Raw genomic sequence first — 19,791 nt, forward strand, 5'->3', positions numbered from 1 at the left:
GTGATGGGCGGAGATTCCCCGTTCTTCCTGGGGTAGTGATCAGGCGTGTCAATTACCGAGATCAGCCAGAAGGGCGGCCATTAGCTAGCCCATTCACTGTCTGGTTTTTGTGTATAGTAGAGAGGCTGGGCGAGACAGCACACCTGCGTTCCGAGGACATCAAAGGCTACCTGTCTCCCTTGCTTGTTTCTCTCTGTCTCTCCCAGTGGGGGGGAGAAGAAGAAAAGGCCAAATGCGGGGTTCATGTCTGGCTACAGTAGTGTCTTCTGCGTTGGTGGTGGAAGGAAGCCACTGGTGACAATGCAAAGCCTGTGTGTCCATGAAAACGTGTTAAGTGGGCTTGGGGTCTTGGATAAAAAGTATTGCATCATTTAACATTTCTCACCTTTAGAAGGATAATTGAAGGGGAATATCAAACTCACTGTGATTGTGTTGCACCGTTTCAGCCAGATTACGGACTAATTTGCTACACGTTAGACCAGAGGTTCTCAAAGCTCTTCCTGAGGGTACATTAAATCAGTGTTTCTCAGTCTTTCTAGGAATGAAAAATGGGACTTATTCTATGTTCATTTTTTTTTTAATTTATCCTTTTGGCACAGTCGTTAAGTACAATGACAAGTTTATTGCCTATAGGCAATTTTTTACCACCAACCTGTTATGGTTAAGTTGTTTAAACAAATGTGTTGTAATGGTAGAAAAAAGAGTTGTGTGTCTAAAAATTGTAGGTACCAGGGTCATGGGAGATGGGGGCGGGGTGGGGGAAGAGTGTAAGTGTGTGTAATATATATATGAAAAAGTGGTACTTTATAAAAGAGGTTGAGGAACACCATGCTAGACCTTCATGTGATTCGTTCTGCAGTGTAGAAAAGTCTTAAATGCTTCCCCCTCTGATTTTTCTTTCTTCCCATTGTACCTGAAGCACTGGAGTGGGAACATCTGTAACTTTCTAGAAAGAAACCACTCCTTTTTGTCTCTTTGTCGGGTGCAATGTGCTACTCACTTTTCTGGATTTTTAAGGCCAAAATGCATAACTGTGGTCCTCTAGTCTGACCACCTGTATAAAACAGGCCATAGCACATCATCCATCGTTTTCTGCATCCAGCTGGTAACTTCTGGCTGGACCAGAGCATATTGCTCTTAGAAAGACACCCGGTCTTGATTTAGTCTGCAACTAGCACTTACTGGGGCCCTGAAAGCTTCAGGGCATTGCTAGTGATATACAGAGGCTAGTCTGTGGGTTACCTGCTGAAGCCAGCCTAGCTCATTAGGGGAAGAAAGTTGGCTGTTCGGTGACCCCTAAATGAGGCGAGTATGGTGAGGCTCAGTTGCAGCTCTGATATCTCAAACTTTGCAGATGCCCTCAGCACAAGGGTCAAAGGAACTGCATGAGCTTGGCAGTTGACATATCTATGAACCCTAAGTTTTTCCTCTTTCTTCATGAAATCTGGGTTGGACAGGTGGCAAGGTAGTGTGTGTGGGAAGTTTTTCTATGCAACAGACTTGTAGATAAATAAGACTTCTTGTGCCAGGGCTGCTAATCAGACTCCTTTCGCCAGCACTACATATGCACAACTATTTTTAAAATTCAACACTATGGTGATCAGCCCGTGGCTTGTAAGCATTGAAATCAGTTCATTAAATAAATCAACCCCCACACCCAACTGCTGACTTATTGTATCTTATTAAATTATGATTGCACAAGTCACTGAGTTGATTCTGCGTTATGAACCTTTCATAAGCAAGTATGGTCCTGAGTCATTCACATCTCTCCACTAGAATCAATCAATACTGATTATTAACATAAACTTCAATGAATCTCATAAAATGCTATTTTAAAGCATGACTTCTTGGTTTTACTTTTTCCCCTGGCAAATCTATAAAAGATAATTAAAGAGGAGGTGTGTTCCATTTTTAGTATGTGCTCCTGTTGACAGAACACCCATTGCTTCCTTCATGATGTAGGAGCTTGTGCTAATTATTTGCCTTCATTTATCTTACTTCAGAAGATGCCAGCTGTAGCAATCATTTACAGTTAGAGAAACAAGCAAAGAGCCTGTTGCTTTTGGACAGATGTTGTTTCTTTGTCTGTTTTCCAACGTATAAACAGAAGTCTGAACTGGTATTTTATGAGCACCCAAAACAGACCACTGGGCTCTTAGAACTGATGATTTTTGTTAGTGCTGGGGGATTCTTCAGGCTATGTGAGGGAGAGCAAGTATTTTTTACCTCTTAGGAACATATCATCATAACATCAGTGTGAGGGACATAATTATCATTTCAAGTGCTGTCAGAAAATACAGCTATCACACATTAATTTGGATAGATCCATGCAGTGTTTGTTCTCGAAAATACAGGTGAATCTTTTTGGAAATGAAAAGCCATAACTGATACAATTATTGGCTGCATCAGGTTGTGTTTGCTTCCCACTCATTACCAGTTTGGGTAGTGCTCATGATGGAGGCTCTGCCAAGCATTGAGATGTATAGTTACCGTTAACTATATACAAGAGAACACTTTTGGATGCACCGAGTTCCTTCCCCTCACAATGTGCTGACAGTAACCCAGTCAAGTAGAAGGATGACATGGAAATACTTCAATATTTTATGGCATTGTCTGCTAAAAATTTATTTTAAAAATTATCTTTACCTGTGGTACAAAATAATGCCTTGATTGATAAACCTGCTATAACTTGAAAAACACTTCTCAGAGTTTAGCCAGCCATAGAAGGATAAAACCTTCTTCACCCATCAAGTGAATCTCCCTGATTGTTCTTCGCAGTAAATTGTCTAGTGGTTTGTCCCGCCCTGTTTGCAGTGGTCCAAGGGATGGAGCTTCCACTGGTTCAGATGAGAAGGTACTCCACATCCTAAGAGATTTCAGTGAATGTTGGGAAAAACCTTCCGACTACCCAAATTTTACTCCATTTTTACTACTTATATACCCCACTCATGACCCCAAGTAATTCTTCTTCTTGGTGTCAGACACTTTAAATTTTGGTAGAACCTCATACCAGGTGTTTCTCAGCACTATCGCTGTCTAGGTTTATCCTTCCCATTGAGTGTATACACGTTTTGGAAGATATACCTTCAGAGTTATGAGCTCATGTTCTCATGTATTTGGATTTACACAGAAATAAAAGTGGACACCTATGCCAGGTTAAAAGCACTTCGCCCACATTGAGCCTCACCTTGTTTTCTGCTCATGGTTTTTACTTGCTGTTGCTACTTTGTGTCATCTCTCTGTCCTCGCTGGTATTTATTACTCCTCCCAAAGTGATGGCTCTGATGTTCTCTAATTCGCTTTCCCTCTAGCTCTGATTTTTAGGGAGAGGAAACTAGCTGTTTTCACCATTGTTGTTGCTGTGCTTCCAATTCTGTTCCGTTCGAGGCTCTCGGGCATTGGTGTATCATTGTGATATCTGAGTTGCCCACATGCAGGAGAATATTTACAAATGCGCTAACCTGTGATTAAATTGAGGAAATACAGAAAATGTGTAAAAGCTTATATTTACAAGATCCAAATCTAGGGTTACTTTCCATTTGACAATTTCTCTTGTATTCTAACTTGGGGAGCCCTTAGGAGGAAGACCAAAGTGCAATGTGCTCATAATTAATTTTCTCCCCACATACCTGGTAGGAAATTGAGGCAGAAAGGTTGAGGCTTAACTAAGGTCAGGCAAGTAATAGGTTATAGAGCAGAGATGGCCAAACTGTGGCTTAAAGTGCGGCTCATGGAGCCTCTAAGTCCCTCCATTCTCCAGCCACCAGGTTGGGGGAGGAGTGCAGTAGCGGGGTGGGCTCAGAGCTCTGCCTAGTGAGGTGGGAGGTCTTGGGATTTTAGTCCAGTGCAGTGCACCTGCTGGGATTGGGTTTCAGCAGGGTTAGGGTTGAAGCCCCAAGTCCTGTCAGGCACCTCTTGCGGGCACTGAAGCCCTGAAGGTTGTTGTATGCATCTCAGAGGGTCACTAAGTTTGACCATCCCATTACAGAACTCAGATCCCTTAAACCCGTGCCTCAGTCATAAACCGATCCTTCCTCCCCTTTACGCTGCTCACTCCTACAGGGTTTGAGAGGCACAAGAGCGTTATGTTGTTGGATTCACCATGCACTACCTTACCCATGTTAGCTATGTGATACATCAGCTTGTACGTCAGATGCGTATTTTTAATAGTTTTGTGTATCCTGGGGGTTTTATTTTTAAGTGTCTCTTTGGCTGACAGGACAGATCGTTGTCTTCAAATAGAAGCTGAACTTAGTGCCTTGTATGTTTTGTGTGAATTGAATCTCATAATGCTACCTTTGTTTGAAGACATAGCAAATTCTCCACAGGAACCTGGGAATCTAATGCTCTTTCCTGCATAATAGGACTGGTATTCCCTGTACCATGCAAAATTTGCCAGCCCTTCATGGTTTGTTAAAATGACCTTGGCAACCCCTAAAGATTTTTTCTGGTGGTTTATAATTGAAACAGAAGAAAAGATGGGAAAACATCTTCTTGGATGTCTGCTGGGTATGTTAACATATTTAATTGTTGTGTGTGCACTAGTGTATCCGTAAAGGAATATGAATTGATATAGGCAAAATAGTGAGCAAGTAAATTCTCCAGCTGGAAGGACTTGTGTTTGGGATGAGAACAGGCTTTGAATGAGTGTGGTCAGTTGGAGTGCTTAGTCAGAGAGATGCACAAAACCCTTGTTATTTGTTGTGGTGTGTGAAGTGCTTACCCAAATCAGCATTTCCATATCAACAGATTCCTCTGCCAAAGCTAATTCTAAAGTTATAAAGAAATTGGCCTGGCTCAGAGAAGAGCTTGTTCCCTTCCTGGAAGGGAAGGCCTGAGGACTTCTTCCTGCTGGTTGGAACTCAGTTCATTGATTTTATTGTGAGGGTGCTTGGCTGGCTTTTACTGTTTTAAACAGAATGGTTTAATCGTCCCAGGCACCAGCCGGATTCCTAATGTCAGTCAGCCTGGATGACCTCGTTTTACCCCATGGGCCTCAATTGAAAATGACTTTCTCTTCCTGTACAGATCACTGACACCTTTGAGAAATGGGAAGGCTGGTCAATGCAGAGGCTTAATTTATTTTATTTGTGAGCATAAATACACAGAGTGCACAACTGGCTCATTTTTGCTTGCTCAGTTTTTGCTGCAACCCAGCAGCAGAAAAACAAAACAGAAACACAACCTCTCCCTCAAAAGATATTCTGTGTAGTGGGCCATGGGTATGGTCAGGCAAAACACACAGCACTGAAAGAATTCTAGAATTTTTTCAAATTCTAAATTTAGAATTTTCAAAGAATTGTTTTCAAATTCCAGTGAGAACTTTTTAAAAACGAGTACATGTGGGTGACTAAGTATTGGTAGCTTGTACTAATGCACAAGAACCCAAAAGTGAAATGGACTAGAAGCAAAAGGGAAATACACTATGCTGGATTGCCTGACGTGAAATACAAAAAGGAAAGCCATAAAGTAGACCAGAGGTTTAAAATGTTCAAAAGGGTGTTATTGGTAGCTTAGTAGGCAAGGATGTTTACCTTTCAGCAATTTTTCTTTATAATCTGACATGGCCTATTTAAATATGTGTAGGTACATTCTCCTCCTGCCATTGTCAGAAATGAGACTTTCAATATGTCATCATTTTTTTCCCTTTTTGAAAGAACATTTTGCCTCCTCTTGGCCAGACATAGAACTGAGTAGGATGTTACTGTTGCCAAAACAAAAAACAAACAAGTATCATTCTGGGATGTCTTAACAGGAATGTCGCAAGAAAGCTGCAAGAAGCAGTTCTTCCTTGCTACTCTGCCCTGATTAGGCCTCAGCTGGGCACCCCATTTCAAGAAAGATGCAGAGAAATTGGAAAAGGTCCAGAGAAGAGTAACAAAAATTATTAATGGTCTAGAAAACAGGACCTATGAGGGACAATTGAAAGATTTGGGTTGGTTTAGTTTGGAAAAGGGAAGATTAAGAGGGGACATAAGTTTTCAAGTATCTAAAAGGGTGATTAGAAGGAGAAGGGAGAAAAATTATTCTCCTTAACCTCTGATAGGACAAGAAGCAGTGGGCTCAAATTGCAGCATGGGAGGTTTAGGTTGCACATTAGGAAAAACTTCCTGCTGTCAGGGTTGCTAAACACTGGAATAGATTGCTTAGGGAGGTTGTGGAATCTCTATCACTGGAGACATTTAAGAGCAGGGTGAGTAAACATTGGCAAGGGGTGATCTTGAAGGTGCTTAGCCCTTCACTGAGGGAAGGGGACTGGAGTCAATGACATCTCGAGGTCAATTCAAGTTCTAGGTATTCTATGATTCTGTGATCTTGAGGTTGATGGGGAAGTATACCTGCAAGTTGTTTGTTTTTGGCCTTGTTCTGATCTAAAGTGTAACAGTCCTTTCACAGATGGTGTGTTTTAAAATCTTGCATGACTTATTGCACGCATGGGCCTTAATTTGCGAGGCTGATTTTAAAAGTGCTATCCATATGTATAACAAGGATAGACCTCTTGTGGTCAGAAGTCACTCTGTGGCACCCAAACCAGTTAACAATCCCTCTTTTTCAACTTCAGAGGGCCTTAGGAGAGCTTGGCCTACACTCAGAACTTATGTCTGTGTAACTAAGGCTACATTTACACTTCTGCAGAAAACTGATGTAAGCTATGCAATTCCTCCAAAGTGAAGCAGCAGGACCTTGGATCTCTCCTGGGTGGCTGCCCAAGCCCTCAGCTTACAGGGAACGCTGCTTAGCAGGTATTCTTTGATACCGTTTGACATCAATGCAGCACAGTCTCAGAGGAATGACTGTTTAAGCCTTCTCAGGTCTGTAACCTTGAATGTCTGTAAGAGCTGCCGGGAGTTGTTCTGAATCAGATGGTATGGTTTACCTTGACTTTAGCTCATGCGACGGAGGTCTTTATTTGATAGCTTCTCATTAGTCCAGAAGTGATCAAATATTGATACACACACCGGCAAACAGACTCTTACTAGGATTAATTCTAAATATTGTTTACAGACTGGTTCTCAAAGGTGAAACGTTAGAGTAATGTGATTAGCTAAAGGGCTTCTCTGAGCAGCTTGAAGGCTTCTTCAGTTAAAGATTTAGTTCAGCTGTATAGGGTGTTTTAAGTGACATAGGACAGCTAGTGACTGGTTCATTAAAGTTCCTGCATTTACTAAGTGGTCTTCTGGATTAGCTCATGTAATACTGCTCATGTGTTCTGGTGTCACAGAAGAATAACTGTCTCTGATTAAAACAAAAAGCAGTCAAGTAGCACTTTAAAGACTAGCAAAATAATTTATTAGATGGTGAGCTTTCATGGGACAGACCCACTTCTTCAGACCATAGCCATACCAGAACTGACTCAATATTTAAGGCACAGAGAACCAAAAACAGTAATGGAGGACAAATCAGAAAAAAGTGATCAAGGTGACCAAATCAGAGAGTGGAGCGGTGGGGGGGAAGGTCAAGAATTAGATTAAGCCACGTATGCAGATGAGCCCCTATAGTGACTCGGAAAATTGCCATCCCGGTTCAAACCACGTGTTAATGTGCTGAATTTGAATATAAAAGACAGCTCGGCTGCTTCCCTTTGAATAGCGGTGTGAAAATTTTTTTTTTCAGTAACACGCATACTCTTAAGTCATTCACAGAATGGTCCACTCCATTAAAATGTTGACTAACTGGTTTGTGGATCTGGAGTGTTTTGATGTCTATTTTGTGCCCATTAACTCTTTGTCTAAGGGAGTTAGAAGTCTGTCCAATATACAAAGCATCTGGGCATTGTTGGCACATAATGGCATATATGATGTTAGTTGAGGAGCATGAGAAAGTGCCCATGATTCTGTGAATAACCTGGTTAGGTCCAGTGATGGTATTTCCAGAGAAGATATGTGGACATAGCTGGCAGTGGGCTTTGTTGTAAGGAAAGGTTCCAGGACTGGTATTCCTGGGGTATAGACACTGGCTGTTCGTGAGGATCCTCATAAGGTTGGGTGGTTGTCTGTAGGAGAGAACAGGCATGTCACCTAGGGCCTTCTGGAGTGTGGCATCCTGATTAAGGATAGGTTGTAGGTCTTTAATAATATGTTGCAGTGGTTTGAGTTGGGGGCTGTAGGTGATGACCAGTGGTGTTCTGTTCTTGGCTTTTTTGGGCCGATCTTGGAGTAGCTGGTCTCTGGGTATTCGTCTGGCCCTGTCAATTTATTTTTTTGCTTCTACTGGTGGGTAATTTCAGGTTTATGAATATTTGGTAAAGGTCTTGTAGTTTTTGGTCTCTGTCAGCTGGATCAGAGCAAATGCGATTGTGTCTAAGAGCTCAACAGTAAACAATGGATCTAGTTATGTGTGCAGGATGGAAGCTAGAAGGGTGTAGGTAAGTAGAGCGATCAGCAGGTTTTCATTACAGTGTGGTACTGATCAGGCCATCCTTGATTAGTACTGTTGTGTCCAGGAAATGTATCTCTTGAGTGGAGTAATCGAGGCATAAGTTGATGGTGGGGTGTAGATTGTTAAAGTCTCTGTGGAATTCTTCTAGAGTCTCTGTACCATGGGTCCCAATCATAAAGATGTCATCAATGTATCTTTAGTAGAGGAGGGGTAATAGGGGACGAGAGCTGAGGAATTGTTGTTGCAGGTCATCCATAAATATATTAGCATATTGTGGGGCCATGCGGGTGCCCATAGCAGTTCCACTAATCTGGAGGTATAAATCGTCCCCAAATTGGAAATAATTGTGTGTGAGAACAAAGTTACAGAGGTGAGACATCAGGCTGGCTGTGGTGACATCAGGGATGGTATCCTGATTGCTTGTAATCCATTTTTATGTGGAATATTAGTGTACAGATCCTCTACATCCATTGTGGCAAGGATGGCGTTATCAGGAACTTTTCCGATGTTTTGTAACTTCCTCAGGAAATCGGTGGTATCTCGGAGATAGCTGGGAGTGTTGGTGGCATAGGGTTTGAGGAGGGAGTCCACGTAACTGGATAGTCCGGTGGTAAGGGTGCCAGTACTCAAAATGATAGGGCATCCTGGGTTTCCAGGTTTGTGGATTTTGGGAAGTAAATAGACTAATCCAGGCTTGGGCTCAGATGCTGTGTCTGAGTGAATGAGGTTCAGAGTAGCAGCAGGGAGTTCCTTAAGTCGCTGTTGTAATTTCCTTTGGAATTCCAAAGTGGGATCAGCGGAGAGAGGTCTGTAAAATGTGATGTTGGAGAGTTGTCCAGCTGCCTCCTGTTCATAGTCTGACTTATTCATGATGACAACAGCACCCACTTTGTCAGCTAGTTTGGTTATGATGTCTGGGTTATTTTTGAGATTGTGGAGAGCATGGCATGCAGCATAGTTGAGATTTGTGTGTCATTTGGCATCGTTTGTGTGTAATGTCACCCTGAGCACAGTTGCGGAAGCATTGTACATAGAAATCCAGACTGTCACTATGACCCTCGGGGGAGTCCACATAGAGTTCTTCTTCTTTTGTTGTTGGTAGGAGGGGTTGAGAGAGTCAGACTGTTGTTCATAGGTGTGTTGGAAAAATTCCTTTAGATGGAAGCGGCAAAAGGAGGCTTCAAGGTCACCACATAATTGTATTAAGTTCGTGGAGGAATTGGGGCAGAAGAAGGACCTCGGTGTAAGAGAGACTCTTCTGCTGGGCTGAGTTGGTAGCTGGAAAGGTTAACAATATTGTTGGTTGAGCTGTTGTTATTGTAGTTGAAGTTTCCTGAGGAATGAAGTAATGTAGAAAATTTATTCTCTTTTCTTTTTTGTAGAAAGTGGAAGTGTGTTTTATAAATTTCTTGTGTAGTACTGGTAAAGCCGTGTACTGTGGGGTCTTGCGTGGATGCCTGTTTGTTGATGATAATTTCAAGTTCAGAGAGTTCATTTTTAATAATCTTTTGTTTATTGTAAAGGATTTTGATCAAGTGGTCCCTCCGTTTCTTAGAGAGCGTGTTGCATAGATGCTCGCTGTAGTCGGTGTAATACGTTGATTGTAAATGGGTTTTTCACTGTCAGTCCCTTGGGTACAATGTCCATTTTCTTGCAATTTGGAGAGAAAGATGATGTCCGTTTGGATCTGGGTGAGTTTTTTCATGTAGTTGATGGATCTCCATTCCAAATGGCTAAATGTAGTGCCTTGCATGTTGAATAGTAACAGAGAGGGAGCCGTGCTAGTCTATATACTATCAAAACAAAAGCAGTCAAGTAGCACTTTAAAGACTAGCAAAATAAGACTAGCAAAATATGTCTGATTAGTATCAGAGGGGTAGCTGGGTTCGTCTATATCCTCCATGACAATGAGAAGTCCTGTGGCACCTGATAGACTAAGAGATTTATTGGAGATTTATTGGAGCATAAGCTTTGGTGGGCAAAGACCCACTTCATCAGATGCATCTGTTGGAGCGAGGGGCTGCTTGCAGTTCACCTTTATGTCAGCCCGTCATTAAGACCTGTGCCTGATTTGTTTTATCCAGTGACAGCCTTTACAATGAAAGGGTCCCACAGGAGACAAGTTTCTACTATTCTGTCTGTGTTGCTCCTTCAGAGTAGGTTTGGAGACCAGGTGTGGTGGAAAGGACAGATCTGCTCTGTCCAGGCAGTCATCAGAGCAGAGGACTCCAGTAACCTTTTTGCCTGCAAAACATAGAACTAAGTGTTCCTTGGATTCTTGCCTTCTGCTGAGGTGCACAGGGACTAAGTGGTGTCTCTTCTGTCTGTCCACGTGTTTCTGCTACATCATTTGCCATGGTACTACATGCCAGTCTGCAGCTCTTGCTCATTCTGAGTTACTTCTTTGCTACCTTTTATTAAAGTTTTGGGTAGAAAAGGTGACTAAAATTAAGGTAGCTCCTTGATTCTCAACATATCGTCTTCCTGTGCCTGAGCCCCATCGGTTTGCTCTGCTGACAAATCAGTTTTGACTCATATATACAGAGCATATACTATTCTAGAAATGCACACTAGGTTCAGTGCTGCTGTTTGCAGAAGTTTTGGCTGCAGACTCTGTGAAGTGAGGAGGTTGAAAGAGAACATAGCATGTGAATCTCAGCTCACGGGGGGCTGTTTACAGAGCTGGTAGCTGGAAAAATCCACTTCAGGCTCATGAGTAGACCAAATGGAATATAAGAGATGAAAGCATTGAGGGCCCCAAAATCCAATCAGAACAGGCACTTGTCTACTTGTAACACTTTTTTGAAACATCTGGGTTCTTTGTCCCTCTGGCTAACCCTGCTAAGTCACAACAGCTAATAACACAATTTTCCTTTCTAAATAAATACACGAAGAACATTTCATTTGATTTTTTTTTTTTTTTTTTTTTTGAAAAAAACACCTCTTCCCCTCCTTGGGGTATGTGCATCTCCTGAGGACAAAATATTTGCTGCTTCTTGAAGATGCAAGGCTTGTGCTTCGTGGGATACTGTCTTTCAGAAGAGGGAAGGCTGGGTTAGTGGTTAGATTGTGAGCGTGTCTAATGATAGTCACGGTCTAATCCAAAGAATGCGTTCGATTTAGCGAAGTGCAGAAAAAGTGGCAGGAGGGGTTATGATTGTGGGAGGGTTTTTTGTGCTGTTTCTGCTGAGAAAATGGATCTTTCAAAATGGATTGTTTTGTAAGCACTGACTTGCAGTTGTCCTATCATCTATTTCACTGCAAATTAATGAAGAAGAGCTTAGCTGGAGCAGAAGTCATGTTAATGGTATCTCCTCCCTCCCAGTGCTTTCACTTTAAAGAGTAGGTTCAGCATAAATGGATCTAATCCACCTGTAGAAGGGTGAGAGGGAGGCCAGGCAAGGCAGGGGTTAAACAAGGCCTTATTACACCAATCAGCCCCACCCTGGTTCACCTGCGGCCAGTGTCAGGCCTGGAGAGGTATAAAGGGAGGGAAGCCAGCTCAGTTTGAGGCTGACCAGTGAAGAGGCCGGAGGCCCCGGGTCAGAGCTGCCACACGGTTAGTTGCCAGAAGGCGCAGCCCAGGACCCTCCCCCAGGTACAGAGGGGAGCGGGAGCCCCTTCCCGGGGAACCAGTCTCCTGCCAAAAGGGGAAGTAGATTCTTGGGGCCACTCCCCAAACTCAACCCTTAGCCCCCACCCAAGCATCTGTGGACCCACCCAACAGGCCCTGGCCAGGGTGGTCTAGCCACTAAGCCACCGGGACCCAGGTGTGAACCGTTCACACCACCAAAATAGCAAACCCCGCCCCCCCAAACCTCAGGCCTTGGGCTTCCTCATTTAGCCTCTAGTCAAACCACTTACACGTGTATTTTTAGGACAGATACTTGGAAGCACAGTTCTTAAATGAGATGAAACTTGGGGTAAACACAACAAATCAGACTCCTGAAAGGGCTATGGTGAGTTGGAAAGGTTGAGTCACTAGGTCAAGCATTAGCTTAAGTATTTTGCTGAACAGAGATCCCCTGAAATGCAAGTGTCTCAGCACACTTACTGAAAACCAGCTCTCTTTCTCACATTGTCTGTATGAAATGTTAGTTTCTATTGACTTTGCTGTGGTTTTCCTGTGGAGCCTGTTGCACAATGAGGCAAATACCTAGATGAGTTCATGTCCTTCCCAGAAAATCTCTGCTCATCCTGGTCAAGAAAGTCTGGCTTAACCTGTTGAGCAAAGCTTAATATGAGTTGCTTTGCTGAAGCACAGTCACAGCCCAGTTTCTTATCCCAGTGCCCTAAACAATCTCTTCCTGTACTGAGTTTTCCAGCCCTCCTTGATGGAATCATTGATTTGTCCCTTTGACTAGACTCTGTGGCTGTAGTATCCAACATACTAGCCACTTGTGCCTACTTGGCCAGTTGAATGTGGCTAGTTCGCTTGAACAATAAATATCCTTTCAGAATAATGTGGCTAGTTTGCTATGGTGGCTGCTGTTTCAGAACTGTTTGGGCACTGCAGAGCTCTGTGGGTATAGCTACGCTGCAGTTAACCCCTGCGGCCGGTCCAGTTAAGCTGACCTGAATTTGTGGGTGTTGGGCTGCGGGGCTGTAAAATTGCAGTGGGAACATTCAGACACTGTCTGGAGCCTGAGCTCTGGGAAAGCCTGAGGGGTGAGGATCTAGCCAGAGACTAAATATCTGTCCTGCAGTTTTACAGCCTGAGCATGAAAGCCCTCGTCATCAAACCCAGGCCATTCATGGGTGTTCTGCTGCAGGGTAAACATACCTCTGAAGTGAAACCATGATGTCAACAGGACTAAGATTTCACCTTCAGTTTCTTATTGCTGAGCAGCATACCCAGTTCTGCTTTTTTCCAGTCTCTTTGGAGCAGCGCTTTCAAAGCATGGTATAGTCCTGGCCGGGCTGACTTGGTTGGGATTGATCCTGCTTCGAGCAGGGGGGTGGACTTGCGGACCTTCTGAGGTCTCTTCTGACCCCATGATTCTAGGGGGCAGTGCTCATTAGGGATTCATATGGCTCCATGTTATCGATTGCTTGTTTTTCAAGCAGGATCTGCTCCCTTGCTCCCATTCCTCAACATCTGTTTCAGCATGCCAAATACAGCGCGTCTCCAGATTTACCTGCACCGGTGTATGTCTGCATTTCTTTTGCCTGCAAATCCAGGGAACTCGCATGAGGGGCCTATAATCTCCCTCTCTGGGGAAAAAAAAAAATCCTCTCTCTATTTTATAGTACCCTCATAACGGCTAGGGGCAGCCTAGTAAAAACAAAGGGCTGGATTGTCAAGTGGATTTAGCATTGGCCTGTCTTGACCACCACTGAAGTCGACAGTAAAAATCAAAATTACGCAGACACTGAGTGTTTTTGAGGCATGCATAAGAACGGCTTGGTGTCTGACTGATTAGTGAGGCTGCTTAAAAGGCCATAACACCAGGATGTGCTGATCTCTGCACTTCCCATTGCTCTCCCACACCTCCATTGTTCTTTTATTTACCTGTATCCCTACCAAAAAGTGATACAACCTGCTAACTGAGCAGCGATGGCTGCAGTCATGTGAAAATGGATGTGCTTCTCAGGGAAGTTTCCTGCTGCTGCCACTGGGGAAATGCAGTGAGCTGGACTAGTGGGTTAGGTACAGCCTGCCATGCAGATGTCACCCGAGGCTGATTTAATAAGTACAGCAGACGTGTGTGTAGTCCAACGCTAAACCAAAGCCCGTGCTGGTAGATTTCTACCACCAGGAAGATGCTGGAAAGCAGCCAAGAGATGCTTTTTCAAAATTAGACTTCTGTTGCAGCATTTTCCTGCTTAAGATGTCAAAAGGAATTGATTACATAGCCTACCTTGCTTGGCTGACTTTGTTGCCTAGACAATGCATATTTTATTACACTGTGAAACTGTTCATGTCCGTAGTGGTACAATTATGGGATATTGGAAGAGCGATTAGAAGAACTTGCAGGCTGTAAGGAACTATTTTTAGACGGTAGCTATAGCCATACTTTCAGGGAAGACACATAAATGAGAATAACTGTGGCATTTGGCTGATGAGAGGGAAGCTGGTTAGGTAAGTCCTTCTGGCACTCAGAGACAGTGGTAATGAGCACAGTGTGAGACCTTAAACACAGACCCGTCTTGCTTAAAGAACAAGTACTTGAAACACAAATAAAACTTCCAAGCCCCTTTTAGGCTCCTGTTTGATTTTTGGCACTGGTGAAGAAAAGCACAGCAGATCAGTTGTTGTGTTTCCAAAAGCCCTGCGAAGATTGCAGCTGAAATCGCAACACTCACTCATTGGTGCCATAATCTTCTATTTCCTGATCTAGCATTACTCCTGTTTGTAAGGATTTCCCTGTGCATATGCTGATAGCAGACAGTGTTGTTAAAGGCACCTTTGAGGGCAAGGGCTGGGCTGTAGAGAATCTGTGTGATTAAAATATACATATTCCTACATGGTGGGAATAATACCAATGTAATGTGTGGACAATACAAAATAGATAGTGTGGCCTTAACAGTTCATCCTCTTGCTATTGAATGCCTAGGTTTTATAATTGCTATAGTGCAGTAGATAACTACTTTGCTCTCTGTGTGCAACTTCCATTGACTTCTCAAGCAAAGCTTTTTGTCTTTTTCTTTTTTGAATAGTCTATATTTTAGACCAGATACTGCAAGTGAGGGTGGTGAAGAAAAGGGAGCTATGGAATAAGGAAAGAAGGTGGTGATGGAAATATGATCATACAGAGACTCTACCAGTTGCATAACTGGGTTTATTTTGATACTGAAGATGTGAACAGTGCATGGGTTTATTTAAAATGCATTCTTATCAATAAGGCGCAAACAGCTGCTAGGAGAATGCCTGGGAGTGTGTTGTGTGTCGCTGCTGATGGTGTTTCTGCACCTCTGATTTTGATGAAAACATAAGATGTGTTAATGCTGTCATCTACACACCAGGTCCAGCTTGGCAATGTTAGTCTTTTGCTCTGGTGTAGCTAAGATCACAGAAGTGTAGGACTGGAAGGTGACATCTACATAGCAGTGTTCTTTCAAAATAATCCATTCTGGAATAGCTATTGTGAAATAGCTTATTTCAAAATAACACAGCTGCACACAGGGGCTACGTTTACGCTTGCATTCCTCTTTTGAAAGGCTGATTTAGGTATCTGGTGCAGATTTACATATCTGGCACCTCATTTGCGTATTATTTCAAAAGAGCTTGTTTCGAAAGAAGAAAAGCAGTGTAGATGTAACTCTTTTGAAAGTAATCCCCATCTTCAAAAGAACACTTCTTTCTTTCTCTTTTTTTTTTTTTTTTTTTTAAAAAGGGAGAAGGGGTCTTTCGAAGATGGGGATTACTTTCGAAAGAGCCAAGTCTACACTGCTTTTCTTTCGAAAGAATATGCAAATGTGGCACCAGATATGTAAATCTGCACTTCATTTGCATTTTCAATTTCCCTCATTTGCGTCCCTCTTTCGAAAGAGGAATGCTAGTGTAGACGTAGCCAAGAATGCATTTCAAAATAGCACCAGCTAGTTCACAAAAGCATGTCCAGGCGCATAGCGCCTATTTCGAAATAGTGCCCTTGAATGCCATTATGGCTTCTTTTGAAATAGCGTTGTTCCTTGTCTTAACGGCACCTGTTTTTGAAATAACTATTTTGAAATAGATCTTATTCCTACTGCAATGAGGTTTACAAAATTCGAAATAACGTGCCCGCTGTCTCAAATGTATTTTGAAATAGCATGTGTGTAGTGTAGATGCTCACAGTTATTTTGAAATAACAGATGTTATTTTGAAATCACTTTACTGTGTAGACGTAGCCAAAGGGACCTCAGTAGGTCATCAAATCTAGTTCCCTGCCTGTAAGGCATAACTATGAAATAATTGAATCATTCCTGGTTCCTCCATTACAGTGATGTTGTATATCAGCAAAGTGGATCACAGGGATGCACTTTACCCCCAAGGTTAGAAAGCACTGATTACAAATACTAACACGCCTTTCTGTGACTGCAGTACCTATAAACTCCAACTGGATACTCCTCAGAAACTAGTGCACAAACTGGTTTCAGGTCACTCTTGTGAAAGTCCATTTTGCCAACTCCCTTTTCCACTGCCCCATCAGGAGTGATTTGAGAAACAGGGCTGGGAAGCAGGTTTTCCTTCATTCCGCTTGGTCATACGCACTGAGGCTTCTCCTCCACCCAACAGCAGATCAATCTCTGTTGGAGTCTCCACAGAGCCCAACCTACAGGAAAAACCTGTTGTGTTTCCATTCACCAGTGGACCCTGCTCACTGCCTTTCCCCAAAGCCTTCCAGAATTTATGGACCATTGAGAACCAGGGCAAGGTGTCAGAATCTTCAGCAGCCCCTGCCACCAGCTGATCTTCATGTTTTCCATAAAAAAAATGAGATATTTCCATTCATTTTTTAACTTGTAGATGCCTCTAGAATGCCACTGCCCATAGGCTTTCTTATGCCAGACTGCAAATCCTACCCTGGCTAGAACTCAATGAGAATTTCCTTGATGACCTCAGCTTGTTCTAACTCCTAGGTATCTGGTGTTCCTTGTCTTAGTGAGCAGGGAAGTGTTTAGCAACCTAAATTTTAAAACTTAGCAGCAGTTTGATCTGGGAAGTTAGCCCAAGCCTCATGTTTTTCCCCGTGCATTTAAGGTTTTCCTGTTTATAAATATTGAAACATACAGCTTGTACATGTTCTGGAGCTTTGGGCAGGCAGCGAGACCAGCTCCTCAGCTGGCGTAAACTCTCAGAGCTCCAATAAAATTAATTTCTTCATTGAAGTCAGTGGGGCAACATTGGCACTTAACGGCTGAGGGCTTGGCAGAGTGTTGGTAGTTGCTCTCAGCGCATATTCCATAGTAACAGCATTAATGGAAGTTTCACGTTACATTTACAGTGGGGTGCCAAGAGGAAGGTATTAGGAGACTGAGTAAGAGCGAAATAGGTGCTATTGGGATAAAACATTGATTGTGATGGTTTGGTTAAGACGTAAAGGATGTGAGCTTGGCTAAAAGCATCAGGATGCGTTTTGGTTGCATAGCCAAAGTACTACCTGCAATGACCTCTGTAGCCTTCATAGGCTTGGGCTGTGTTTATTTTCATGTTTAATGTGACAGGAGTAAGGGAAATTATGTGCCTATTATTAGGGAAAGGATGGGGAAAGAATAGTCCTTGCCTAGTATCTGCTCCCTTTTAGACATAATAGTTATGTACAATATGTTTTTATTAAATATCTGTGATCTTTTTTCACCTAGACACTCACAAAACAAAAGCTCAGGTTGTATTTAACTTATGGTAATTCACTGGTGGTAGGCATGGCTGTTCTTTAATGGATCAGTGGGTCTTGTCCCATAAATTTCCATCCTCCCCCTGACATGCACACATTTGTGTATCATCTGTAATTCTGCAATTCCATGCTCATCTGCCCATTAAATGGGAAATTCCGCTCCATGGACTCACTCTGACTTGCGCTACACCAAAAGAATGCTGGGAGATTGTTAACGAGTGAATCCATTCACATCTTAAGAGGGGGAGGGAAATAGAGCACATGCACAGCGTGTGTTTCGAAAAGTCTGTTAGTCACCCAAATGCAAACAGGCTTTTCATTGGGCTTCTGAGGGGCATGCAGGTTTTCATCTGCAAAAAGTGAGTCTTTGGGCTATGATAATTTCTAAACACTCTGGGGCGGAGCGCGGGAGCTTTATCTAGGCTTTCTGCACATTCCTGGGGGTGTTAGAACTGTGACTTTTTGTAAAGTTACTTTCAGATCTGCTCAGAAGCACTATGGGAGACCTAGTAGTAGTAGTAGTTGTTGTTGTTGTTGTTAGAAGGTGGCTTCATGTGGTTGTTAGCAGATCCTCCAAAGGTTTGGTGTTTGGATGCTTATCCAAAGCTAAGGGGGTATCACAACCAGGAGATGTGTGATCCTTCAGTCTCTCTCTAGCCACACCCCACTTGAACACGGCTAACCTAGCTCTTTATGGGAGGAAGGGCCCAGGGCTCGCAACCCCTCTCTGTTGAGTCCTGGGGGCAGAATGGCATGTGCCCAGTTTGAACAGCTGACGAGACATTTCCCCTTCTCTTGTTCCTTCAGCAACAGAATGGGACTCTTCCTCCTTTGCCTCCCATGGGGGGAAATAGACCGCACCTCTTTCCCATCTCTTATAAAATAAGCCACGGGTGTGTGCTTGGCTATGCTCCACTGGATGCTCCCAACAACTGTTCCCCTTCCTTGTTTGCTGCTTTGCTGTTCTCTGCCCTGCACTGATATTGACTGGAGAGAGTAGAGGGCAACTGCCAGCTGGCCTCCTGCCCACTTTAGTTCTCTGCTCCAGGGACCTGGGGTAGCAGTGCTGTTACGCAAAGCTCATGTGGTAGCTGCCGTGGTGCCCAGTGGGCCAATGAATGGGATGGGTCATGAAAGGTGGGATTGTGGGGGAAATCTGGGTTATGAACATCCCAGCTCTGCTCCTAACAGTCCAATTCAGCCTAATAGAGTTTTCTATCCTTCTTCATTAATGCTTTAGCACTGGGCAAAGGGCAAAGAAATAGACCGCTCAGTCTTTGCACAACGTATATCTCCTTGTAGAACGTGGGCCATCAGATTCTGCAGAATGCAGGGTTTCATTTTTTTGATGTTTCTAGTCCTGATGATGTCGATAAAAACATGAAGGTCATGGAATGCAGTGTTCCTAAAACTAGAAATTCAGCGAGAAACTATAGCCCCAAGAGGCATTACCTATCCCCATTCATCCCAGCAGTGACTTGGCACTCAACCCTAATGGCAGCCTTGCTAACTCTTCAACTGAGGAGAAATTTGACTTTTTTTTTAGGTGGGGGAAGGGGTGGGAAAAGCACTCTCACAGCAGGTGTTCTTCCCCCAGTCTTGTCTCTGCTTGACAGTTGTGGTGGGGTAACAGTGTGTGAAACAAAGAACAGTATGCATGCAGCTGTACGCCAGCCCAGATCATGGAAGGGTTGCAGGAGATGGGCTACGGTTGGATTAGTTTGATTTGGTACTCCTATTAATCCGCCTAATGAGAGAACCACTTTTTTCTCCCTTCTCTTCTTTCTGCCACAGCTGAAGAATAAATTTATGAAGAAATTGCCCCGTGATGCTGAAGCCTCCAATGTGTTGGTGGGGGAGGTAGACTTCTTGGAAAACCCTTTCATTGCCTTCGTCCGGCTGCAGCAGGCCGTTATGCTGGGTGCTCTGACAGAAGTCCCTGTTCCTACCCGGTAAGAGAACCTCTCCCAGTGTGCAGCATGAATCAGAAAAGTGTTCTGATCTTTAGAATAATGACACCATTCCAGAAGGGAAACTTCTCCACTGCTTTCTGTAATGTAACTGCCGGTAGATGTATATATTTAATCCAGAC

At 43.3% G+C, this 19,791-nt stretch overlaps 1 protein-coding gene across 8 annotated transcripts in view; it reads left to right on the forward strand.

Annotated features, from left to right (window-relative positions):
• The window catches only part of SLC4A4 (solute carrier family 4 member 4), a 245,757-nt gene that overhangs the window by 145,486 nt on the left and 80,480 nt on the right, over positions 1-19,791 (forward strand). For all 8 annotated transcript variants that reach the window (XM_074993785.1, XM_074993788.1, XM_074993786.1 and 5 more), the window contains one exon: positions 19,494-19,651. In XM_074993785.1, the coding sequence (XP_074849886.1) occupies positions 19,494-19,651 (158 nt within the window). The remainder of the gene's footprint in view (positions 1-19,493; positions 19,652-19,791) is intronic.

This window comes from Carettochelys insculpta, chromosome 4 (genome assembly GCF_033958435.1).
Source record: "Carettochelys insculpta isolate YL-2023 chromosome 4, ASM3395843v1, whole genome shotgun sequence".
Lineage (NCBI taxonomy): Eukaryota > Metazoa > Chordata > Testudines > Carettochelyidae > Carettochelys > Carettochelys insculpta.